Source organism: Pelophylax lessonae (genome assembly GCF_965119305.1).
Source record: "Pelophylax lessonae genome assembly, chromosome: 3".
NCBI lineage: Eukaryota > Metazoa > Chordata > Amphibia > Anura > Ranidae > Pelophylax > Pelophylax lessonae.
In genome coordinates, this window is record NC_138770.1 from 298,608,760 (window position 1) to 298,636,066 (window position 27,307).

Consider the following 27,307-nt stretch of genomic DNA (forward strand, 5'->3'; position numbering starts at 1 on the left):
TATTAACATTAACTACAAACCCAAATCCAAAAAAGTTGGGAAACTGTACAAATTGTGAATAAAAACAGAATGCAATGATGTGGATTTTTCAAATTTCAATATTTTATTCAGAATACAACATAGATGATATATCAAATGTTTAAACTGAGAAAATGTATCATTTTAAGGGAACAATAAATTGATTTTAAATTTCACGGCATCAACACATCTCAAAAAAGTTGGGACAAGGCCATGTTTACCACTGTATGGAATCCTCTCTTCTTTTTATAACAGTCTGCAAACATCTGGGGACTGAGGAGACAAGTTGCTCAAGTTTAGGAATAGGAATGTTGTCCCATTCTTGTCCAATACAGGCTTCTAGTTGCTCAACTGTCTTAGGTCTTCTTTGTGGCATCTTCCTCTTTATGATGCGCCAAATGTTTTCTATGGGTGAAAGATCTGGACTGCAGGCTGGCCATTTCAGTACCCGGATCCTTCTTCTACGCAGCCGTGATGTTGTAATTGATGCAGTATGTGGTCTGGCATTGTCATGTTGGAAAATGCAAGGTCTTCCCTGAAAGAGACGACGTCTGGATGGGAGCATATGTTGTTCTAGAACTTGGATATACCTTTCAGCATTGATGGTGCCTTTCCAGATGTGTAAGCTGCCCATGCCACACGCACTCATGCAACCCCATACCATCAGAGATGCAGGCTTCTGAACTGAGCGCTGAGAACAACTTGGGTTCTTGACATGTCATCCGGACTAAACTTGGGTTTAGTCCGGATGGCATGTCATCCCAGTTTTCCAAAAATAACTTCAAATTTTGATTAGCCTGACCACAGAACAGTTTTACACTTTGCCACAGTCCATTTTAAATGAGCCTTGGCCCCGCGAAAACGCCTGCGCTTCTGCATCATGTTTAAATATGGCTTCTTTATTGGCCTATACAGTTTTAGCCGGCAACGGCGAATGGCACGGTGGATTGTGTTCACCGAAAATGTTTTCTGGAAGTATTCCTACGCCCATGTTGTGATTTCCATTACAGTAGCATTCCTTTATATGATGCAGTGCCGTCTAAGGGCCCGAAGATCACGGGCATCAAGTATGGTTTTCCGGCCTTGACCCTTACGCACAGAGATTGTTCCAGATTTTCTGAATCTTTGGATGATATTATGCACTGTAGATGATGATAACTTCAAACTCTTTGCAATTTTTCTCTGAGAAACCCCTTTCTGATATTGCTCCACTATTTTTGGCTGCAGCATTGGGGGAATTGGTGATCCTCTGCTCATCTTGACTTCTGAGAGACACTGCCACTCTGAGAGGCTCTTTTTATACCCAATCATGTTGCCAATTGACCTAATAAGTTTCAAATTGATCCTCCAGCTGTTCCTTATATGTACATTTAACTTTTCTGGCCTGTTAGGCTCCATTCACACCTGGGCGTTTTTGAGTGTTTTTCAGCTCCAAAAACGCTCAAAAAAAAACATTCGAAAACGCCCAACAAGTAAAACCCCATTCATATAAATGGCCCCTGTTCACATCTGAGTGTTTTGCAAAACGCCTGTAGCTGAAAAAAGTACATGAGCTTCTTTTTGGGCTGATTACCAGCGTTTTTGATAGATGTCAATGCCTGCCTCCAAAAACGCCTGAAACCGCTGTAAAATTGCGGTAAAACGATACGCTCAAGTGTGAATGCAGCCTTATTGCTACCTGTCCCAACTTTTTTGGAATGTGTAGCTCTCATGAAATCCAATATGAGCCAATATTTGGCATGACATTTTAAAATCTCTCACTTTCAACATTTGATATGTTATCTATATTATATTGTGAATAAAATATAAGTTTATGAGATTTATAAATTAATCCATTCCGAATTGGGTTTGTATATACAGGCCAGTGTGTGTAGCCCAAGTTTGGCCTGCTAATGGAACACTGTCTTTACACACAGAGGTTGGGGTTTAACCAAAGTCATCTGTTTTCTGGGTAGTTTTTTCACAACAAAGCAGGCAAAATGCACATACGATTCCATCCATTTTTGTACAGTTTTCTTCCTCATTGGATGCAGTATTTTTATCAAGGCAATGCTACACACAAATCCTGGGAAATCCTGGCCCTACAGACTACTGACTAAATGCTCCTTAGAACAAAAGCAGCTAATGTGCATAATACCAATGTCATTTCTGACACTGTATAAAGAGTTCAGCTGGAAACTGTCATGAGTATGTGTGACAGTAACTAAAAGCTGTACCCTGGCATTCCCGTAGCTAGTAATTTAGTGGGAGATTACTCAATATTACATTGCAGACTCAATATAACTGTTTAATGAGAACTAGATCCAAAAATAATTGAAATACATTTGTCTTTGCATAAAATATAAAAGATAGCACATACATACTATGCTCATCTAATGATGGCTGAATAAAACACACTATGATAGCAAAAGGTCAAGAAATTCAGTTATCAAGATGTTACTTACCACTAAAGCAATCTCTTGGGATTGCAATGAGAAATAGACATGTTAGAAGGAAACCGAACTTCATCCTATAAAAAAAAAAAAAAAAAAAGAGCAAAATATTAAACCCAAAATAAAATAACTGTCTAACTGTATTTTTTGTTAGTCGTGATTAGGAGTATTTTATTTTCATTATATTGCTTTGTCCTGGTAGAAATGCATTAATGAACACTTTATCATTTAGGATCCTTTCATATGGGGTGTCTGATCAGGTCTGCCCATCAGTTTTTCAGGCGGACCTGATCGGACACTGCATTGTCCTCATCCGGACATCCGCCACCAAAAAAAAAAAAAAAAAGATGGTAGTCCTATTTTCCATCGGGCTGGAGGATTGGATCAGATGGAAACGGACCGCCTGTTCCCTATAGTAGGCTGTTTGTGTCCGTTCTGCACAGCGGAACAGACAGGACCTGTCAGTGGAGCAATCCTCCGCTGAGAAAGTGCAATCCGCTACAGGTAGGCACCCGTGTGAAAGGAGCCTTACACTAGTAAACAGAAAACCCGTAAAATCTAGCTGTGTCACTTACGACTCATTTACACCTATAGTTGGGGTTGGCAGAAAAAGGCAGTTGAAAAAGAAAAAAAATAACTGTATTCAGGAAGGCGGCAGGATTGCCTCCTGAACACCCGAGGAGAAATCCACAGCAAATTGCTTCTTAGTGCACGGCCCTGTTTAAACCTAGGCTTTTAAACTTAGTCAAAATGACTGTATGATGATATTGCTCTAATTTTACACAAGGACAGAGAATTTTTTTTAAAGTTGTTTTCTCAAATTAGTTTTGGTGCTTAAAATGTAAACATTTATTGTACCAAACATTTTGCAATTGTTTATAGGATTCCTAATCTTTTGGCATATATATATATATATATATATATATATATATATATATATATATATATATATATATATATATATATATATATATATATATATACACACACACACACATATATACATACACACACACATACATAAATTGAATTGGTCTTTGGATAATATTATTTTGAAAAATAAAATTAAAAAACAAAAAGAAGAGGGGGCTGCACACCCCAAAACTATATTTGGAAAAAAGAAAAATTCCCCCAGGATTTTTTTTTTTTTAGCAGCAAATAACTATAAGGGACATTTTTTTGTAAAAAAGTATTATTTTTTGAGCAATTCATTAAAAATTATTATTATTCCACATGGGATTACAAATATGAGCTCTGGTTACAGTGCTTTGTATCATCCAATGAAACAAAAGGGAAGAAAACATAACAAATACATTGATGGTTGTGATTAGTGATCAACCGATATCGGTTTTTCGTTGCAGATACCGATATTTTGGCCAATGCATATCGGTCGATATTTTCATACAAAAAAAAAAATGTTATGTTTTTTATTTGACAGGTACTCTTGTGGAGGGATCTGGGGGTCTAAAGACCCCAAACCCCTCCTCTGCACTTAAAAGCATTCAAAACGCCAAATTTTTTTTAATCTGGCGCCAGACAGTACCCGGAAGTAATGTCACTCATGAAATCACTTCTTAGCCGCATCAGTTGTCATTACAAGACAGCCGACCGTCGGCTATGGACACCGGTACAAGGGTGATGCCTCTAGTTGCAGGCATCATTCCGGTACATGCGCTTTCCAAAATATCGGCAATATCGGTAACCTTGGTGGCCGATTCCGATATATCGGGGAAAGTGCATATCGGTCCTCGATATATCGGCTTTGCCGATAATTGGTCAATCTCTAGTTGTGATATATACAGAATACCTTTCATTGTTAGAAATATTACATGTAATTCGTATCAATTTGTTCATATGGACATGGCAGATATATTTACCGCTGATGGGTGAAGAAACATCTTGTAACCAGAGTTATTGGTCCAGATTCAGAGCTCATAATTGTAATCCCATATGGAATAATAATAATTGTTAATTAATTGCTCAATAAAATAATATACTTTTTTTAAAAAAATTCCTTTATAGTTATTTGCTGCTAAAAAAAAAACCCTGGGGGAATTTTCCTTTTTTATTATTTGAGCAACCAATCAAAAAAAAGTTTCCAGGCAACAGGTATCACATTTGTACACATCAATGCAAAGACCTTAGTATCAAAGTGCTAGAATGTATACAGCTTCAAGCCCTGGCATTTAATACTCGAGAACGGACATATTTAAGATTCTGACACACAGCAGATGTTCATCATCCAATACCATCCAGTTTAACAAGTTCAGGTCACAAATCAGGTGCTTCTGGATTTCAAATGGCCTCAGAAGACATGTGTTACACTAGTATCAGAAGAAAGTTCATATGGTCAGGCTGCTAAATTTACAACTGACCTTTTATTATTCTTATCGGTCAAGAAACGTGATTGACTGTTTTAGTTTAGGCAATACCATTTTAATGATATGCCCTTTTACCCCTTCCATACTTGATTTGTGTCATTTTCAGTCTATGATATTTTCTACAAACCTGCTCCACAGAATATACTTGACTTTGGAGTTTGTGTTTTTACAGCTGACGTTTTTTGTAAAGCATTGTGGGGTAACATTGTGGGGTATCAGAAAGACACTGTTTGGATCAGATGGAGCAGTGGTTGTTGCTGTTTTTGTGTACACTGCCTGCATAAGGTAGTATACAGTCTCGGCACCCCTCCCAGCATCTTTAACCACTTGAGCTCCGGAAGGTTTTACCCCCCTTCCAGACCAGGCCATTTTTTGCGATACGGCACTGTGTTACGTTAACTGACAATTGCGCGGTAATGCTACACTGTACCCAAATAATTTGTCCTTCTTTCCAACAAATAGGGCTTTCTTTTGGTGGTACTTGATCACCTCTGCGGTTTTTATTTTTTGTGCCATAAACAAAAAAAGATCGACAATTTTGAAAAAAATAAACAAATAAATATTTTTCAATTTCTGCTATAAAAAACATACCCAATAATTAAAAAAAAAAAAAAAATCTAATTTCTTCACCAATTTAGCCCAATATGTATTTATAGTAAAATAAAATCCCAATAAGTGTATAGGGATTGGTTTGCACAAAAGTTATAGCGTCTAGAAACTCTGAGATATTTCTATTTATTTACTAGTAATGGCGGCTATCAGCCACTTATAGTGGGACTGCGATATCGCAAGGGACAAATCTGACACCTGACACTTTTTAGGAACCAGTGAAACTAATACAGTAATTAGTGCTAAAAATATGCACTGCCACTGTTCGAATGACACTGACTGGGAAGGGGCAATCAAAGAGTTAACTGTGTGCCTAGGTTGTGCTTACTCACTGTGGGGGGTGGTGCGTTGACTAGGGAAAGGTAAAAATCCCTGTTCTTGTTCATGAGTAGAAACACATGATCAATACCTTCCCTTCTGACAGAACGACAATCTGCCTTGTTTACATAGGCAGATTGTCATTCTGCCTGTGGACTGTGTAATCGGCAGGTGCCGGTGGACATTAAGTCCACGGTACCCTGCTGGGGGGCTCCCGCTGTGTATAATCACAGTGTGTGCCCCAGACCCAGACTGTCAGATCACATACTAGGTACGTGATAAAGCGCTGAGCAGCTGCCCTGCTGCAGTAAATGGAACTTTAGCATTGATTATTTAAATCCTTATGCTGTTAGCATTAGTAAATAATTAGGGAAGTATGTGTTGTTTACTTGCTTAACCCCCTTTTTTTTTTTTAAACATTTCTTCAGCTAGTTCCTGATTTTCACGCCTAGGCAAGTGATGTCATACAATCCAAGAGTCTTCAGGAGAGGAGGAGGGTGGGAGGAGTTTTCCCAGATAAGCACACCCTCCTGCATCCATGTCTGAAGGGCAGAGGGATTCCAGGAAGTAAATGTCCCATGAATCATCTGCCCTTATTCAAGATGGCCACAGTCAGAAATGTTAGGGGGGTATTTCCAAAGTTATTTCCCAGCAAAATAAAGCATGGAGACCTGGAAGAATGGGGGAGTTGGCTTTGAATATTAGAAAATAATTAAATAGTGTTTTTAGCTGTAGAGCCACCTGATCACTTCTGCATGCTCAGAAAGATGCTGTCCCCCAGCATCCAGGAGGGACAGGTAAACCCAAGACCATCATGGGGGGTGTCAAGATGGAGAGGTTCGCCAACCTCCCCTATAAAGAATGGCCACAGAAATGGTCAGCTCTAAGCATGGCTAGGTTCAAAGATGTCAATCTGTATTTGATTGGTTTTAACAGTCAGTGCTTGATTAGCTTTTATCAGAGAGCAGAGGTCATCAACCCCCGTGTGATAGCAATAAAGTTAAAAAAAAGAGAAAAAAGTTTAAAAAATAAATGTAAATATTATAACAAAGACCCCCAAAAATTGTAAAAACCTCGAGCCCTCACTTGCATGCAAACGCATGTTTTGGGTGTGCACGCATAAGAAGAAAATGATACACCATACATATTAGGCATCACCATGCCCATCAGAGTGAGAGAAATAATTGTATTTCCTCATCCACTGTTACCTCTACACTAATGAGCTGTAAAGCCTTGTAAAGTGCTGCCTACAAACAACTTAGGGTAGTTTTTCATCATTTCACAGGCAGGCACAACTTGAGGCTTAAACTAATTGGTATCTATTTACTTATCACAACCTAATCTTTTCATATACAGTGTTAGGCCCCTTTCACACATGCGGACCGTTCAGATCCGCCTGTCAGTTTTTCAGGCGTATCTGAACAGACGCCCCATGCATCTCTATGGGGCAGCGGATACATGTCCACTGACATCCGATCCGATCCTGTCCATCAAATCCGGACGGATGGAAACCCTATTTTCCATCCATCTGGCGGATTGGATCGGATGAGAACGGACAGGTGGTCTGTTCTCATCCGATTCCCACATAGAGGACAGCGGGGATCTGACACCTCTGTCTCGGCACACAGCGCGGAGACAGAGCTGTCGGGCCGCCTGCTCAGCAGGGATCTGCGGATCCATCCCCCACTGCGAAAAACTGAGTCTACCGACAGAGTGGACATGTGTGAAAGGGGCATTACCCAAAAAAGAAATGCTATTAGAATAGATTTGTGAGCACTAAAATTAATAAAAGTGTATTTTGTACTGAAAATAGATAGATGTAGATTTGATAAACTGTAGCACAATTATAGTGTGATATTGTATTACAGTACCAATTTATATTACAGGATTTCTGTTTCAGAATAATTGGATTTTTGTAAGATCTTACCGTAAAATCCTTTTCTCTTAGCTCATTGACAGACGTAGTCCTCTTTGATTCTCATCAATAGGGTTATGCTGCCTCCGCAGGAGTAGGACTAGGCAGAAAGAAAAATGTTCTGGCTCCACCCCAGGGGCAGTCCCAGAGGGCATATCCTCCCCCTCCCTGCTACAGGATGTCAGTTATGTCACAAAGCAGTGTCAGAGAATTTAACCCAACCCAACTCAATGATAGAGGGGCGGGTACTACGTCTGTCAATGAGCTAAGAGAAAAGGATTTTACGGTAAGATCTTACAAAAATCCAATTTTCTCTGTCGCTCATTGACAGACGTAGTCCTCTTTGATTCTCATCAATAGGGACGTCCCAAAGCAGTGCCACAAATGAGGGGTGGGATTGACAGAAATCAAAATCCAATCTAGAAGGCCCAACCGGAGCCAACCAAAAGTATCAAAGGACTCATCGAGCAAACAGATGAGACCTACCCAACAAACCCTCGAGGTAGACCAACAGTCTCCTCAAACAGCGGCCTGCAGGAACCTTGCGGCCAGAAGAGGCATCTGACGATGCCCTCACATAAACCTTATACAATCTTGTAAAGGTATGAACCGACTATTAAACAGTCGCCTTGAAAACCTGAACCACTGACGCCTGATGGCGGAAGGTCCAGGAAACTCTAAGCGCCCGAGTAGAATGCGCCTTAACAGGGAACGGGGGATCCCGACCCTTAGATAGAATAAGCCTATACCACCGTCTGTCTGATCCATCTAAAGATGGTCGCGGCAGAAACAGGCAACCCCTTCTTAGGGCCATCCGTGATCACAAACAGTGAATCCGTCTTACAAAATGAATTCGTAGTATTCAAATATATCCTGATCGCCCGAACTACATCCAAGAAATGAAACGCAATTCTCGAGGATGATAGGGCTTAGGACATAGCAAAGACAATACAATGTCCTTATTCAAATGAAACTTTGAAACCACCTTAGGAAGGAAGGATGGATTCGGATGAAGAACAACCTTATCCCCATGAACCACCAGATCTGGGGAACAACAGGATAATGCAGCCAGTTCTGACACCCTGGTGCAGAAGTGATAGCCACCAAGAAGGCCATCTTCTGGGATAAAGTAAGCAAGGGAATCTCCCTGATATTTTCAAAGGGAGGTGTCTGAAGAACCGACAGCACCAAATTAAGATCCCAGGATGGTAACGGCGCGCGCACTGGCGGAGCCAGGTGTCGCACCCCCTGGATGAAATTCCGCACCAAGGAATGAGTAGCCAAAACCTTCTGAAAGAAGATAGCTAATGCTGAAAACAGACCCTTGATAACACTCAAGGCCAGCTTCTGCTCAACTCCCTGTTGCAGAAAAGCCAATATTCGGGCTACCTAATAAAGACGTGGAGGGAACCCAAGGGATTCACACCACGCAATATAAGACTTCCATGTACGATGATAAATCTTTCTGGAAGTCGCTTTCCTTGCTTTAACTAGAGTAGGAATAACTGAAGCTGACAATCCCTTGTCCTTCAGCACCTGGGTCTCAATAACCAGGCCGTTAAAGCCAGCGATCGTAAAGCAGGATGGAAGATCGGTCCCTGCGACAGCAGATCCTCCGTAAGAGGAAGTCACCAAGGAACGTCTGTGACCAGCCTGACCAGGTCGGCGTACCAGGCCGACTAGGCCAGTCCTGATCTACCAGGATAATTGGAATTCCCTCCACCTCTATCCTGCGAAGAAGCTTCGGCAGTAACTTGAGAGGAGGGAAGTAGCTGATACTGCCCCCATGGGGCGATCAGCATTTCTGCGGTATCTGCTAGAAGATCGTGGGAACGAACCACAAACCTCCGCACTTTCCTGTTGAGCTGAGAAGCCAACAGCTCCCATTCGGAGTGCCCCAACGGGGGCACAGTTGGTGGAATATCCCTGGATGAAGAGATCATACCCCTTGATCCAGAATCTGACGGCTGAGATAATCTGCCTGCCAATTCACCCCCGGAATGAATACCGTAGAGAGAGCTGGAACATCTGTTCCGCCCAACGAAGAATGCTGGCCACTTCTATGGCCGCCAGGACACTCCTGGTGCCCCTTTGGTGATTGACATAAGCCACTGCTGTGGCATTGTCCGACTGGATCTGAACCGGGCTGCCCTGGAGCTGCTCGGTCCAGTGAATCAGACAAAGTCTGATCGCTCTCAGTTTCAATACATTTATCGGTAACCTGGACTCTTCCAGGGACCAAAGCCCCTGAGCTGAGAATTTCTCCTCACCCGGATAGACTGGCATCCGTGGTGATAAGCGTCCAAATATTGGAAGGTATTGACTTCCCCTGGTTGAGCATCGGAGACCGAAACCACCAGACCAGGGACTCCCTGGTCCGCCCGCTCAGCCGGATCCGATTGTCCAGGGAATCTGGATTTCGGTTACACTTGAGAAGAATCTCTCCTTGAAGGATTCGGGTATGGGACTGGGCAACTGGTACTGCTTCAAAGGAAGCCACCATCAACCCCAGGACCCTTATGCAAGCCTGGATGTGTCTAAAATTAGACCCAAATATTCCAGCCTTCTGGTGGGAACCAAAGATAACTTCTGCAGGTTCACCAGCCACCCGAACTCTTGCAAAGAGGTCATGGTGATCTCTAAATTTAGTAATAGAGTCTGCGGAGACTCCACACGGAGCAGAAGATCGTCTAGGTGACCTAGAATCGATATGTCTCATTGTCGTAACAACGTCAAGACTGGGGCCCACACCTTTGTGAAGACCCGGAGAGTCGAGGCGAGACCAAGGAGTAACGCCAGAAACTGATAATGGTACTCTTTCTACGGAAAAACGCAGGAAATGCTGATGTCCTGCATAAATAAGAAAGTGAAGATAGGCATCCTAGATGTCTATGGACGCCAGAAAATCCCCCTGATGCAGGGAGGCCGCTACTGTGCGAATGGACTCCATCTTGAATTTTTGTACCCTGACAAAAAAGATTAAGTGCTCTTAAGTCCAGAATTGGACGCACTTTGCCCTCTTTTCTGGGTATTGTGAAAAGGTTCGAATAGAACCCTTGAAATGCTCTGTCCAAGGAACGTGGACCACCACTCCTTGTTGCATTAAATCCGTGACTGCCCCCCGTAAGCTCTTAAGCGATCCGGGGATAGTCGAATATTGGAAGGAAGAATCACACTGGGAGAGATTGACATACAATCTTGTAACCTGACCGTCTGACCTCGCGAACTATTTGTCCGAGATTCTGGAAAGCCATGGATCCGGAAACCGGCGAAGACGTCCCCCTGCCCCAGCTATGGGCGGGGGCGCACCTTCAGGCTTTAGTAGTCTTATCTTCAGGTCTGGAAGAGCCGGGCCTTTGCTTGCCCGACCAGCGCCCCATAAAAAACCTCCCGAAGGAGTTTTGGAGGACTTTGCTTTTTTTTTTTTTTTTTTTTTTTCGTGGGCTGAAAAAACTTTTATGAGCGGAAAAAGAAGGCCCCTGTCTCTGACGGGATCCTTTACCCTTATTCCTCTAGTGAGATCCTTAATAATCTCATCTAAATTGGCCCCAAGATAGGCGCACACCCTGAAAAGGGAGATTTAACCAAAGCTTCCTTGGAGCCTTGGTCCGCCGACCAATATCTTAGTCACAGTGTACGCCTGAGGACCACTGCTGAAAACTGATACTCGACCCAATAGTGGAGTGGCGTCTAGTGCAATGTCGCAGACAAACTGTAACTCTTTTATCATCTGTTCCACCAGATCTGATACCGCCTGGGGGATATCTCTCCCCTCTAAGCCACTTGGTCCATTCTAGACCAATAGCAATTACTGGTCTGAAAGTTGGATGACCCCATTCCTACTTAGTTACATTACCGAAACACTTGGGTAAGGGAAATACTTTTACCATGTTGGTGCGTTTATTAGTACCAAATGGGATCTCAGTATCAGCTACTTCTGATGGTGTATCCGAACATATACAATTAATGCGTTGCTAACGCTTCCTCTCGGGCTATGGTAGATGCCGAAACATCTTCCTCACTGTCTGAAGAGACAGTACCCGAGTCACAAACCCCAGATGAGGTACCTGCAACTGCAGGAATAGGCTCAGACTCTGAATCTGAAGTTTCAGATGAAAATGGGGATAGGCGGGGGTCGCTTCCTTGCGCCCTGTCCCTGACAAGCCAATTCCACCCGGGATAGACAAAAAATTTCCAAAAACTGCTGACAATGACTCACTATTAAGTGGGGAACTGGAGGGTCCTGCAGCCACTTCGAGGGGATCAGGTGGAGGTACATGTGTGGCAGGGTCCATGTTAATCCAGGACACTTTGCCAGTAAAAAAGAAAAAAATACCCTTTTTTTTTTTTTTTTTTTAAATAAAAAAATACCTTTTTTAATTCACCAGCGCAATAGCGCCCCTCACTGTACCTGCTTAGGACCCCCACAGAGAGAGGGAGACCCCAAGGGCTCACTCAGATGCAAAGAAGTTTCCTATTAAAACTGCTGTCAGCGTTGTCTTGTGCAGACTGGGAAGTCCTGCACTAGGATTCCCGGGTGAAAGGAAGTGGCTCCGCCCCCTGTGTACGCCTTTCGGCGTTCCCAGCTGCTCCTCGAGGTTTGCTGGGCACATCAAACATGGCCGCCCCCATGCAGGAGACAATAGGCTACGAAAAAATGGCGGCCTGCGTGACCTGCGGGCGGCTTGTGTAGACCATGCAGACATGCGGTCTACAACAAAATGGCGGCGGACTGCCGATCTAGCGTGGCTCCTCCAGTACAGCGGCCTGCATGCTTTGAAAACAGCTGATGGCGGCCTGTCGGCCTGCGGGAGTATGGCGATCTAAGGTAGGCTATACCTCCTATGTGTTTTACTATAGCAAATCGAACTCGGCTTCCTTGCTAGAGAACCCAAGGCTTGCTGAAGTATCAGCTCCCAAACCAAGCCTACTGGAGTGTCAGCTCCTAAACCGAGGTTGCTAGAGTGTCAGCTCCCAAACCGAGGTTTGTTTAAAGTGTTAGCTCCCAAACCAAGCCTGCTGGAGTGTCAGCTCCCAAACCAGATCACACTATCACAGGGGATATGTGAACATGTCATAGGCTACAAGGGGGAACTTTAATGTCAGAAAGGATCCGACCATACACAGAGGGGCCCGTATCCCAAAGACCCCACAGGGGGGAAGGGGGAACATTTACTCACCATACCGGCTGACGGCACCCTCTCTTCACAGTACCCTCTCCACCGGGGTGGGGGGCTGTCGACCAATACGGACGCCTTGACTCTCTGGTTCCTGGCGTCCAAGCGAGACGTTTAACTCGCAGGGTCAGTCCCCGTCCAATGGGACTATGTCGCGGCCGACCCAGCGCGGAGCTAAGGTCTGCGCGCGCTCGTAGGCCGGCTGGGGTGACCACTGGATCTCAACATCCAGCCCGTCGCCCAGATCCGGCGTGATTTGCTTGAAGATCTCACAGGAAAACTGGAGACAAAAAACTACCTAAAAGGAAAAAATTTTTCTAAAAAATCTTGCCAGGACCAGAGATCCCAGCAAGGAACTTAGGTCCTTACTCCTGACTAGACAGAAAAAAAATTACATCCTGTAGCAGGGAGGGGGAGGATATGCCCTCTGGGACTGCCCCTGGGGTGGAGCCAGAACATTTTTCTTTCTGCCTAGTCCTACTCCTGCGGAGGCAGCATAACCCTATTGATGAGAATCAAAGAGGACTACGTCTGTCAATGAGCGACAGAGAAAGATATGTTTCTAAAAGGACTAAAAATGGGCATTTTAACACGTATACACAGTGGTGTAGTGGTTAGCACTTTCACCTAACAGCAAAAGGGTCGCTGGTTCAAATCCCAACCACAACACTATCTGTCTTGAGTTTGCACGTTCTCCCTGTGCCTGTGTTGGTTTCCTCCGGGTACACTGGCTTCCTCCCACACTCACAAGACATGCTGGTAGGTTAATTGGCCCTTGCATGTGTATGTATGAATGGGAGTTAGGGACCTTAGTTTGAAACCTCCTTGAGGGTAGGGACTGATGTGAATGTACAATGTATATGTAAAGCGTTGCGAAAATTGACGGCGCTATACAAGCACCTGAAATAAATAAATGTCTGCAAAAAGTAAAAAAATGGCTCTAGCAGTAAAGGGTTACATCAATGTATGTCCAACTAATAGCTGCAGATGACATTTGAGGGTTCATTCTTGCCAACTCAGTCAGTTATACTGGGTTAAACACATGCGCATTATTGCGTGTTACATAAGGTCAGCCATGTTTTAGAAGAACGTCGCAAGGCACCGCAATATGATGGTACATGTTTTGCTGTAATGGAAGTGCACAGAGAAGGTGCATTTGAGTGCCATCTAAAATAAATGGCACTGTATGAGCTTACGGAATGCACATTACCATGAGTTGCAATAACACGTACACCATCACACGTGTTACCACAGTGCAATGGCGTAAACAGGCCCCCGATGTGTACTGCTTTCTGTTTATAATAGCAACACAGCAACATTTGCAATGCCTATATAAAAACATTTGTGATATCCTATCTAATACCCATTCCTCAGCATATAATGTAATAAAAATAAAATGTTTTAAGGTGTATGCATCGTTAGAAAGCAGACAGCAGTTTTGATTTGCAGGATTCATCCTGCACAGCTCTGTATAATTACATTCCATGCCCTGGAGTGTCAGGGCCAAATACCCATGAGAAACCACAAAGGATTCACACTAATTCCGGACCTAATATAGGTCACTACTTTTGGTTACAGAAAATAGGAGTGCAGGAACATGTAGCGTTTCTCCATAGCCGCAGGATAGCAGTTAATGGAACCCTTATCAGTAAGATAGATGTCCTTTTACAGGGGATGCGATATGACAAACTTGCCTTGGTTTGTTTATCTCCTATTGCAGACTCTTTTCTCTACCTGACAAAAAAAAAAAAAAACACAAGCAATTCTTTAGGTTTCTTTCTGATTGTTCAATAAATATAAATACAATTCTGTACATGGTGAGTTTCTGAAATACCATACTGTGGAATTTAGAGGTCTTGGCATGAAAAAATAAAAATAGTATTCTAAAAAAGATAATGTGCACGGATTTGTGTAAGACAGATATAATATGTGCAAACTTTGCAGACTCTGACCACCAAATTCAAGCTGCTATGCGCACCTTGGCAAAGACATATGCCAGCAGCCCATGTGATATGTGATGTAAACTATGTCATACTGTAGATGCGTTTCTGGGGTTTTCATGTTTAAGATTCCTAGTCCCAACAAATTTCTGTGCAGACAAATCTTAGAGATTTTTTTTTTAACCATAATGCAATGCATAACCTTTGAACTATGGTCAGCAGGCTTAAAAGGGACAAAAAGAGGGCTTTTTGATAAGCCAGTCCCTTCACTATAAGGCTGGTTTCACACTGCTCCACTTTGGCCGCAGCGCAAGTGTATCCACGGTTTTGGTGCAGTTAACCTACGTTTTCCTATTGATTTTCTACTAGATTGCGCAATCCGGCGAGTTCTCTGAAACCACACCAAAGATACAGCATGCAGAACCTTTGGTGCGCTTTCATAAAACGCACCAAAATGTGCAATCTAATAGAAAGTCTATAGGAAATCACAGGTTAACTGCACCAAAACCATGGGTACACATGTGCTGCAGCCAAATTGCAGCACAGCAGTGTGAATCTGGCCTAAAAGGGGAAGACACAAAACAGACATTGGGGTTTATTTACTAAAGGCAAATCCACTGTGCACTACAAGTGCACTTGGAAGTGCAGTCGCTGTAGATCTGAGGGGGATATTGAAAGAAAAGAGCATTTTTGCTTGCACATGAACGGATGATTGAAATCCACAGAGCTTTTACTCATTTCAGAGCTTCCCCTCAGATCTACAGCGACTGCACTTTTAGTGCACAGTGGATTTGCCTTTAGTAAATCAAACCCATTGTGTCAGTGAACTGGTTTAATTTTATGTTAAAAAAAAAAATGGGGAAAGCTAAGAGAAATTAGACTCAGTTAAGAAACTGCACTTTAATCCTGATTGCAAGCTTTTGAGGCAACCACCTCCTTGTTTTTTTTTTTTTTTATTATCATATTTTTATTATCTTATTATTGAGGGCTTTTTTTTGTTGGTCTTTGCCCCATGTACACACCTATATGTAAGCAAATGCATACAGCAGGTGTACGGTGTAAAAAAAACGCTGATTGCGCCACACGTTCGGTATCCTCACATTCCGTGGAGGAAGAACATAAATTGTAGAGCCATCATTCAGCCTATGTTCACATTGGTCCGATTTGACATGCCATTTGAACTGTCAAATCGCAGCCAATGGAACCATCTGAATCGGTGTGACGCTGACTTTGCGGCACCTCACCGATTCCCAAAGGTGGTTTCTGCACTACTTTTGGCAACTTCGGGGGGCGATTTCACCAGACATCTGTGCAGGAACCCGCACAGATCTGCTTGTGAAATTGCCCCCTAAGTTGGACTAAAAATGGCAGTTTAAAATCCTGCGAGTTCAGCTGAACCTGCACGATTTCAAACCCGCCCTCAGTGTGAACCTAGGCATACAGTGAACTCTAAATTGATGAGCTGTAAAGGCTTCCCAAGCATTGCCTATGGACAACTTTGGGCATCAGAGTTTTTTGCTGGGCTCCCTACTGACACCAGCCATGGATGTCCCAGGCACCCTGGAAGGACTGGTAAACCCAGTGTACATGACAGTTGATGGCACAATATCTCACACCACCTGATTAATTTCAACAAGAAAACCAACATTTGGCTGATAAAATGGCAACATCCAACCAAGACATTTGTCGGTAAAAGCAAGAGGGTTAAAGGATTTGTGTATCTGAAGCCAAATGAACAGATCCCATCCATGCTGCATGTTTTTTTTTTTTCTCCAATGCACTGGTGCATGTCTATCATGGCAGTGCACAGCTAAGCATACATGCAATCATATATACATACATACACTGCTCGAAAAAATTAAAGGAACACTTTGAAAACACATTAGATCTCCAATGGGAAATATATCATATTGGATATCTATACTGATATGGGCTGGATAATGTGTTAGGAACGAAAGGAGCCACATACAGAGGGCTGAATTCAAAGACAACCCTGGAAATTAAAGTGAGAAAATGATGCAGGAGGCTTGTCCATTTTGCTAAAGGTTCATTGCAGCAACTCAATAATGGTACACAGTAGTTTGTATGGCCCCCACTTGATTGTATGCATGTCTGACAACATCAGGGCATGTTCCTAATGAGACGACGGATGGTGTGCTGGCGTATTTCCTCCCAGATCTGGACCAGGGCATCACTGAGCTCCTGAACAGACCAAGGCGCAACCTGGCGGTGTTGGATGGACCAAAACACGTCCCAGAGTTGGTCTATTTTATTTAGGTCAGGCGAGCATGGGGGGCCATTTAATGGTATCAATTCCTTCCTCCTCCAGGAACTGGCTTGTATACTCTCGCCACATGAGGCCCGGCATTGTCATGCACCAGAAGGAACCCAGGAACCACTGCACCAGCGTAGGGTCTGACAATATGTCCAAGGATTTCAACCCGATACCTAATGGCAGTCGGGGTGCCATTGTCTAGCCTGTAGAGGTCTGTGCGTCCCTCCATGGATATGCCTCCCCAGACCATTAATGACCCACCACCAAGCCAGTCATGCTGAACGATGTTACAGGCAGCATAATGTTCTCCATGGATTCTCCAGAGCCTTACACTTCTGTCATATGTGCTCAGGGTGAACCTGTTCTCATCTGTGAAAAGCACAAGGCAGTCGGGGTGCAGCGTTGCCAGTGGATTCCTTAGATCCAAAATCTGGGCTTACAAACAACTTGCTTACATTTTGCACCACAGTATTCACCTTTGAACAGTTGTTCAAGAAGCGCATACATTGAGCGGGATGTGCACTGAGCTGTGTTACCACTCATGGAAAAAATGTTAACATCAATTTTTACTGAGATACTCAACATTTTAGACCTTAACCTTGATCTGCTCTGCTACTCTTTATAGTGTTATATGCTTTGTGTTACTATGCACTTATCGCAGCAATGTACTTTACACTCAAATATCACAAGTGCAGAACCTTGCTTGCACTGCTGCTCAATCCAATGCCCACAGGCTCCTCAGCCCTCTCACAACAGACACCAGCTATCTCTGACAGGAGGCAGCAAATTTAGCAAACCTAATGTCATCCAATTAGGATTAAGATTTACCTATAGTTTATAATTTGAAGTATTTCAGATCCAAATTTTTTTTTTTTTCATATTCTCAGGGTATATATTCACATAAATATATATTCTGAATGTATTTAACAGAGAAGCCCTGTGGTCCAAAGAAAAAAAAAATCATACAAAAATTAAATCAAGCGTAAGGATCACAGAGAATATTAGCCATAAATGAACAGGGTAAACACACATCACAATTTTCATCCAACAGAGCTAAATTACAAGGTGCAGAAAAGGGTGAAATGGATCGGCAAAAGAGAACACAGTAAATAAGAAATTGAACAGATAAAGCGTTCAAATATGCAAATAAAGGTCCTAGTCACATTCATCACGAAAGCCTATTTGAAGATAAGAGTTGTGTATTTTACCTGTCTGTCATACAGAATTACAGATTGATTAAAGGTTCCCAAACCTCCTAAATCTAGCACCTCATCAATGACACTTTTCCACAGCTACCGGGCCAATACCACACAACTGAAAATCTGACTTTTTATCACAGAGATATGAATTTTCCATTTCCTTACTATCTACTGGAAGAGAAGTAGAAGTTTATATATTCCAGCCCTAAAGCCTCCTCAGTATTTTCTAATGATCAAGACATAAATCTAACAAAACATCTCTAAAATGCATCATAGGGAGAAGTTATCCAAAGTGTCACCACAGGAGATTTTAATTTAAAAAAAAAAAAAAAACATAAAAAATATTTCCTTTTTGAGATAACAAAATATCTAACAATGTATATGATTATCTCTTATTTACGATTCCTAGCTTGAAGTAGGTGCTCTGGCCACTTTTTGACTTTAAAAGTATCACCTTTAAGAAAACTTTGCTTTATATATAGATTTCCTGTTAAGTAAATGTATGTAAAGTAAAGCGTATGTAGCGCTGATATTCTCCTATGTTTATGTGTGTCTGTATACTTTAAAAAAACGTCCATGGACATTGCTATGTTTGAGTAGTTGGAGCCATCTAGTGACCAAATACTGGTAATGCAGATATGTTGTTTTTTCTGAAAGAGACAGGAAGTGACTGTTGGTTTTGGGAGGTTTGGTGACCTACCCATGAACACCTTCTTGTGCAGGGCATGCTGGGTAGGGGATAAAAGGGGCCGGAGCAGCCATTTTAGGTCTCTTGGAATCGTGTGGCCTGCCTGAGAGGACCTGTGGGGAGACGGTGGCAAGATTGCAGAGACCCAGAGACACTCATCCGAGCATCGGAGGACGGGATCCACCCAGTGGGGCTGAACGGAGCGATTGGTCCAGCTGACGGAGAAGCAAGTTTCAGTCACCGGACAAAAGTCACCACACAGAGCCTCTATCCAGTGGGTGAGCGGGTCACAGCCCACAGTTTGATAAATCTCACATGCAGTTAGACTCATATACAGGCCTCACTGGAAATGTTAGTTCCACGAAGGAGCAGAGCAACTGATACTGAGAAGGTTTGAGGCCTATCTATCTTGATGTCTCAAGAAATGTTAAAATAGTTGTTACAGCTACACCAGAAGCATTTTCACTTCAATTTAATTTCACCAAAACTATGGATTACAAATCACAAGGAGCCACTTTAGCTAACGAAGAAAAGAAGATCCAGGACTAAGTACTCCAAAAAGTGAGATCTCACACATAGCTTATAAAGTAGGGGGAGCTCCCAGGTATAGACATATGTTTATATTGAAATCCATTGTGCTGTTGTCTTATCCTGGAGTGACAATACAGGTATTTTGTACTATCTTACATTGTATTGTATTGCATTACAGCTGTGCCAAGGGGATTGAGACAAGTTAGTGGGGTTTATTGGTAGAGTGCAGGCCCAGATCAAACCAGCAGCCCTTTCGGGGGTCAGTGCTATACGTACATATACTGTAGTAATTTATTACTTCTCAGAGTACGCCCACCAATACTTCATCTTCCTTTCTCCACATAAGGTAGATGAGATACTTCTTTAAAGTGATTGCAAATGTAATAAAAAATAAAATAAAAAAAAAAGTAACAAACATGTCTCTACCTAGCTGCTTTGTGCAATGGAATTGCAGAGAGGCCACAAACCTCCTCTTTTTTGGGTTCCCTGCCAGCACTCTTGGCCCCTCCCCTCTGTCCAGTGCCCCTATGGGAAGCCGCTTCACATTTGGGCACTCATGCATGCCCGCACCTGTGCTCTGCTGCTGCATCCATTGACATAGACAGCAGGACTTGGCTGGGCTGCTGACTCCCTTGCCACTGGCTTTGATTGACAGCCCTGGGAGCCAATGGCTCCTGGTGCCCCAGCAAAGCCAGAGAGACCCAGAAGTGAGGGAAGAGAAGAGCTGCTGAGGTGCACAAAGCTGGACAGAATGAGGGCTCAGGTAAATAAAAGGGGGGGGGGGGCGAGGGGGGATGCTGACACCTAAACATTTTTTTACCTTAATGCAAGTTGTTTAGATGCATTCCTTGCATTATGGTTAAACGTGTTTAAGCATTACAACCACTTTAAGCATCAAAACAGGTCAGCATCTAAACAACTGTGTATTTTTGGTGCCTCTGCAGTAACTTGTATGTTCCAGGCTGTGTGCATGCATGTTGGCTCACGTTGAACCCTGTTGTTGCCTCTTACTCTGTGACTTCTTGATATAGTCTCATAGATCACTGGTGGAGAGAAGAGTAAGGAGAAGTTTTTTTACTGTTTACATGAGTCTGAAAATCTTTTATTTTTTTTATTTAGGCATGCTATTGTTATATATGACAGCAATTCAGTCATACAGTCTTGCAAAGTTACTTACTGATTGACTGCTTTGCTTCAACAAAATAAACTGTTCTTTACATGGCTCTCTTGTTGGAGTTCAGATTCCACACAAAGCTTAAAAGCTTCTTCCACCCTCATCCCTTTTCTGTGAAGCGTTTCAATTTAAGAAAGATAGTTTGAAAGACCATATATTCTGTTCTTTCTTTGGATACCTACACAGATGTCATGGATGCATACTGCATTAAATATTTTCTTTAAAACAAGTATTTGACATACATTTAAAAAAACAAATACACCTATCTTATTTAAAGGAAAACAACACTACATCTTAGCACCACAAAACAAAAAAGCTATTTAATTAATTTTAATATTCAATGCAATCTCATCCATAAATAGATGTCTTCATGCTTTATTTTGCTGAGAAATCACTTTGAAAAAACACTAGCATTTTTAGCTGTGGCCATCTTGGATAAGGGCAAATTATTAATTTACCATTTACTTACTGGAATCTATCTGCCCTGAGCTCAGGCATGCAGGCAGGAGGGTGTGCCTAGCTGAGAAAACCCCTCCTCCCTTGAAGATTTGTGGGATGTAGGACATCATTTGTCTAGGCCAGGAAACTAAAAAATAACTGACAAAAAAAAGTTTATATGAGGTCTATGTATTAATGCTAGCAGCATAAGGATTAAAAATAGTCAGTGTTGACTGATAGTGAAGTCCCGCTTTAATAAATGTAAACTTAAAAAGCTTTAATAAAGCTAAACATTGCTTCCTTTAATTCTCCCCTGATGACACCCTAAAACGGACAGGATCCCAGAGACTAACCTGGTTGGAGAAACCACTCTCTTTTTCCCAAAGCACAACTGTACATACTTTAAACTAAAGGCAAGGACAATGTGATTCTAGGTGAACAAAGGGAACACAACATTGTATACTGAATACCTTAGTTGATGCTCCTGGGAAGCAACAAAAAGACTATATAAAATTGCATTTACTTTTCTGAAATCTGTATAGCTAAACCTAACCGCAGCCAATGGACCATCACAGAGAAAGGTAAGGCCCCATTCACACATAAGCAATTTTCTGCTTGAAGCCTGTAGCTCAAATAAGCTCAACAAACAAAACCCCATTCATGTCAATGGCCCTTGTTCACATCTGAGCGTTTTGTCACCTGTAGCAAAACGCTCGTCGTTCAGAAAAGTACATACCCGTATTTTCCGGCGTATAAGACGACTGGGCGTATAAGACGACCCCCCTAATTTTCAAGTTAAAACACAGGTTTTGGGCTATACTCGCAGTAAAAGACTACCCCCCTTCCGAAGCAAGGCAACACCATCAGATTTCTCATAGATCTCCAAGGTACCCTAGTACTGTAATACATGTAATCTCTCAAATATCTCCAAGCTACCCTAAGTATTACCAGTAGATGTAATCTCAAGACGCTGGCTGTGCGGGAATCCTGTACCAGTATACCGTATGTACCGTAGCTTCGGCTACATACAGTATACCGCGCTGAGCCAATCACAGTGAGTGATGTATTCTATTATTGAATGCAAAGCCTGCTCGGATTGGCAGAGTCAGAGAGGCGGGCTGATATTACTCCGCCAATCCGAGCAGGCTTTGCATTCAATAATAGAATACATCGCTCTCCCTGATTGGCTCAGCGCGGTAACTGTATATAGCCAAAGCTACGGTACATATGGTATACCGGTACAGGATTCTCACACAGCCAGTGTCTTGAGAGATTACATCTACCGGTAATACTTATACTAAGGATACCTTGGAGATATTATACTCGGCGTATAAGACGACCCCCGATTTTTGGGGGATTTTTTTGAGGTTCAAAAGTAGTCTTATACGCCAGAAAATACAGTATGTTTCTTTGAGGCAGATCAGCCCCACAGACTTCAATGGGGATGCCTGAAAAACGCTTAACAAGAGCATTATACAAGCATTTTATTACACATTTTCTGGCAAAACAGCAACAACTTTGAAAGGGTTTGTTGATTTTCCATTACAAAGCTAGAAACATCTATTTTTAAAAGCACCAAATTTGGCTTGCCAATCTAGCAATCTTGATACCTGTGTACAACAAAGTAAAGTCAGTGCCATCAGTCAGTCAGTTGGGATAACGCTTACTTTATATTTGTTATTGTTCCCATTTACATAGCATAATTAATATTTAAAATTGCTGAATACCTTTCACTTGCTCTTTTCTGAAAACTTCAAAAACTGACGTTTTCCGTAACTACTAAGTAATGTAAAGGACGGGGTGAGTTATGTTTACCAAAAATAACCCTGTCTGTACTGTGCTGGCAGATCTTCATTATCAATTGTAAACTAGATGTTCTTTCCTAACAAAGAGTCAGGGATATTATGGTTTGGTCCATGAATAGTATTTTATTGCACTTTAAAACCAATCTGTCCCTTACATAAAGAAAAGACACAAGTCCATCTAGCTCAACCAATATTACAAAATATTCTGAACAATACAAGCTGCCCATAGAGTCACGTGTATAATCCTGCTTCACAGCAACACCAGAAGGTAAGAAATATTATTTTTAAATAATTTTAGGAATGCTGTATCAAGGGCAATGCATACAAATATAGGAGGGGTCAAATTTAGCTGCAAAGATGGAAATACAGTTTAAGTGAGACAAATTAAATCTATTTAACTGTAACCAAAAGGGTTCATATATTTCCCCCAAATGGTTCCTGACAGCTCATATTTATTCTGACATAATATTTCAATCACTGTATAAATGAAGCCTCCATATTGATGGACTGAAAACCATAATCAATAGTTGTTCCTATACATTTAATGATGAACAGTGCATGGCTTATTTTCTGTCAACGGTAGCAGTTGGAGATGAGCTTGTCAAGGCAAACTGAGATACATGTATACATGGCACATCAGATTGCCCTGCTTCCATGAGGAAAAAAAAGAGACATTTTTCACCTCTGCACATATCTAGGTGTCAGGCGGCTAGATAAAGGTTTATAAAGATCGAACCATGTCCTGTCTGATTTATAGAGATATTAAAATTGTTCTTTTTATCAATTTACTTTGCTGTATATCAATTACATCATTATCCTGTTTGAAACTGTCAGTCTATACATTTCCATGCTGCAATTAACTTGTATAGGTACAACACCGTAACGCATCTCCCACAACTAGTGCAGTAATAACTGCAAAAGTGTACTTTGCTATGAGAAGTGCCAAAACATAAAATGTATTAGGTGGGGGGGGGGGGGGTGTCAACTTAAGCAGCACTATCAGTGTAATAAAATGTAAAGAAATGCTCTCTGTCCACACTATAAAGTGATGTTTTATAAAAGGCAATACTGCATGCTTATATGCACACAGCATATCCTTTATTCTGCTGGTGTTCTAGACACAACTGAAACGAGTAATTACTCAGGAGGACTCCAAACAGAGGCCCTAATCTGACACATCTAAGGGTTTTCTTTGCAGACCACTGGTTTTAGGTACACAGCACATCTCTCTCCTGATGGAACTCACACCGGGAGCTAGTTTAGATTGGTGGCAAACAACTCACGCATTTTTTACAAAGCATTTATGATAAATAGTAGAGAAAGCCAAATGTTTGTGCTCTGTTGGCTGTACTTTGTGAAAGCATTCTGCGTAGCAAAACTGTCTCCTTACAAAGTTAATGTACTTAGATCATGTGTCAATGGATTACAAATTCATCATGTCAATGTCTAATGGTGTTTGGCCTGGGAGAGACAGGAGCTTGGAAAAGTGCCTGAATCTTTTAATGAAAAAAATTGAGAATGGTGGTTCACAATCTTCCCATTAAAAAGTGGACCTATACTTAAAATCTAAAGTTAAGCTATCCAACAGGGCTTCATTAGCACAGTTTAATGTGACAAAGCAAATCAATAAAAAGTACCCTTAGAATAGAATTCCTGATTAGAAGCAGCAAGGCACTTCCGTGTGTGATAGTGCCTAGGCACACTCTGTTCTTCTGGCTGTTTCAAAAGTTTGATAGGAATTTCCTGCCCACTCCTGCTCACTGGGTTACATAGATTGTGTCATCGGGGGGCTGGGTCTAGGAATAGGAAGTTCTCTTCCAGAGAAACATTAGCAGTCAATAAAAAATGAACTTGGGCAAAGAGCAGTACAGGAGCGTCTAGGCACACTCACAAACCTCAAGTGTGGCTAATGGACGTTGAAAGAAAACCACCAAGGCCGAAACCTGACCCTTGATGGTACTCAAGGCCAGGCGCGGCTCAAACCCCATAGAGGAAAGCCAAGATCCGAGCCATGAAAAGGAGCGAGGCAGAACCCCAAAAGACACACCACATCACACCACGCAACATAAGTCTTACAAATACAATGGTGGATCTTTCTAGAGGTAGATTTTTTAACCTTTAACAGCGTAGGAATCACCGATTCAGACAAACCTCTATCCTTCAGCACCTGGCTTTCAACAGCCAAGCCGCTAAAACCAGCGACTGTAAAGCAGGATGGAAGCTTGGTCATTGAGACAGCAAATCTTCCCTGAAAGGAAGTCTCCAAGAGCATTGGCAACCAGCCATACCAGATCAGTGTACCATGACCGGTGAGGACAGTCTGAAGCCACCAGAAAGACCGGAATCCCTTGCTGCCTCGATCCTGCACAGGAGTCTTGACAGAAGTTTGAGACTCACTCATTAACTAGATTGTTTACCTTAGATTTATTTTTATGAATTGTCACTTTAAACTGATTTATTGTATGTGGTGATACATATTTTCAGAATTTTTTCCTTATAAACACAGAGACGCGCACTGGAACTTTTATTTTTTATCTTTTGTAGTCTTGTGTTTAGATTTACTGGGTTGCAGCTCTCTTTCAATCACTCGTTATTTTTGTTGATTTAAATAATACATTTTTTCCTTTGATAATTGTAGGGGTACAAGCACAGATTTTTCTTCTTGGTATTAAAATCTCAGTTTTAAGGTGGTTTTCATTCTGCAACGGCTTTCCCTTTACAGATCCAGCTTCTCCCTTCTATGCAAATTTCTGTGATAGCTTGGACTCCTATAACTCACCATCTGAACCGACTAGAAAGGTGCCAGACCTCTGCTTGGACTACGAGGGGCCTTTCCTGTGTCTTGGACATATTGTGAGACCCTTCCCTGCCGTGTACCTATAATCTACTACAATTGTTGTCTTTCCATAAGACTAACCCTATTACCCACATCTCAGTACCTGAGAAAGTGTGGAAATGTATGTCTATTGATCCCAGTACAAAAGGAGGCATCTCTTGATTTTATAATACTCCTCAACACCCACCTAACATTACCAAACCAGCCTTCATCCTTAATTGGGAGGCCGCCCTGAATAATCAATTCCCATTGGAAATGTGGAATAGGGCTTTTTGTTGTAATTTCTCCAATACTCACTGTACTAATCATTGGGATATGATGTTAAACGTATTACATAATGGCTATCTGAGCCCTTCTAGACTGACTAGGATATACCCTAATACCTCTAATAACAATAATAATATCTAATAACTATGTTGGAGGGGGTGTGGGCAACTTGGTACACTTATGCATCTACTATGGGATTGTCGCGGATTTCATCCACTACTGGAATCCTTACCCAGACTGTTCCACACATGGTACTTTTGAATATTCATTTAAATAATTTCTCCATATAGAACCATAGTATTTCATATTCTCATAGCATCTCGTATAACGATCACAGCTAAATAGAAAACTAACCTAGCACCTAATATCTCTGAGGTTATTGACAGGGTTAATACACTATCAATATGAAAGAGCGATAGCTAGTAATAATAATTCTCTGCAAGCGTTTGACCACAGGTGGTCAACTTGGATGTATTTACATCCAACCCCATGACGTGAGATCCTTTAGTCTAAGTTAATCTTGAATTGCTGCTATATGTGGTTACTTTTTTTTTTTTCCACTTAGGAGATGACGGTATCTAGTGCTTTTCTCCCTTCTTTCTTTCTTCTAAATTTGCTTTCTTTTTTCCTTGCCAGTTTCCTTTTGTCTATATTCTTCAACTTACATTGGGCGTGTACTAACATTCTCTTCTGACCAACTGCACTTATAGTTTGAACATCGTTACTATGTTACACTAAATCAGTTGTGACTCTGGTTCTTTTTTTTATTATATGTTGGAGAATCCTAGGCCTCATAGGGGTAGTGCAAGTCGCTTAGGGGCACTAGAGGTGGTGTCGCTTGCTCTTGGGCACAGATTGATCCCGACTGGGGTGCCTGGGAGCGGGAGGCAACTGCCTGGGGTCCTGGATGACAATGAAGGTGAGGGCACACCTATAAAGATCATACATGGTGGAATAAAACAAAGTGGTTATTGGGAGTTTGGTGCACTGGCTACAGATTTATTTTTTTTTCAAATTGGTGAATGCATGAAGAAAGCGAAGGTTCTGGATCTGGACTTTATTGCTCCCAATGGTGTTTTATACAAAGAGTGTGGGACTGAAATAATTAGAAAATGTGTACAACACGCGAATAATCGTGAAACTTATTTATAAATATTTAGAGATTTTCACTGTATATATACAGTGCCTTGCGAAAGTATTTGGCCCCCTTGAACTTTGTGACCTTTTGCCACATTTCAGGCTTGAAACATAAAGATATAAAACTGTAATTTTTTGTAAAGAATCAACAACAAGTGGGACACAAT

The 27,307-nt window shown here is 41.9% G+C and overlaps 1 protein-coding gene across 2 annotated transcripts in view; it reads right to left on the bottom strand.

Annotated features, from left to right (window-relative positions):
• Positions 1–27,307, bottom strand: part of IL1RAP (interleukin 1 receptor accessory protein) — a 415,401-nt gene that overhangs the window by 211,066 nt on the left and 177,028 nt on the right. For both annotated transcript variants that reach the window (XM_082249540.1, XM_082249541.1), the window contains exon 2: positions 2,463–2,527. In XM_082249540.1, coding sequence (XP_082105666.1) covers positions 2,463–2,526 — 64 coding nt within the window. In that variant the 5' untranslated portion in view covers position 2,527. The remainder of the gene's footprint in view (positions 1–2,462; positions 2,528–27,307) is intronic.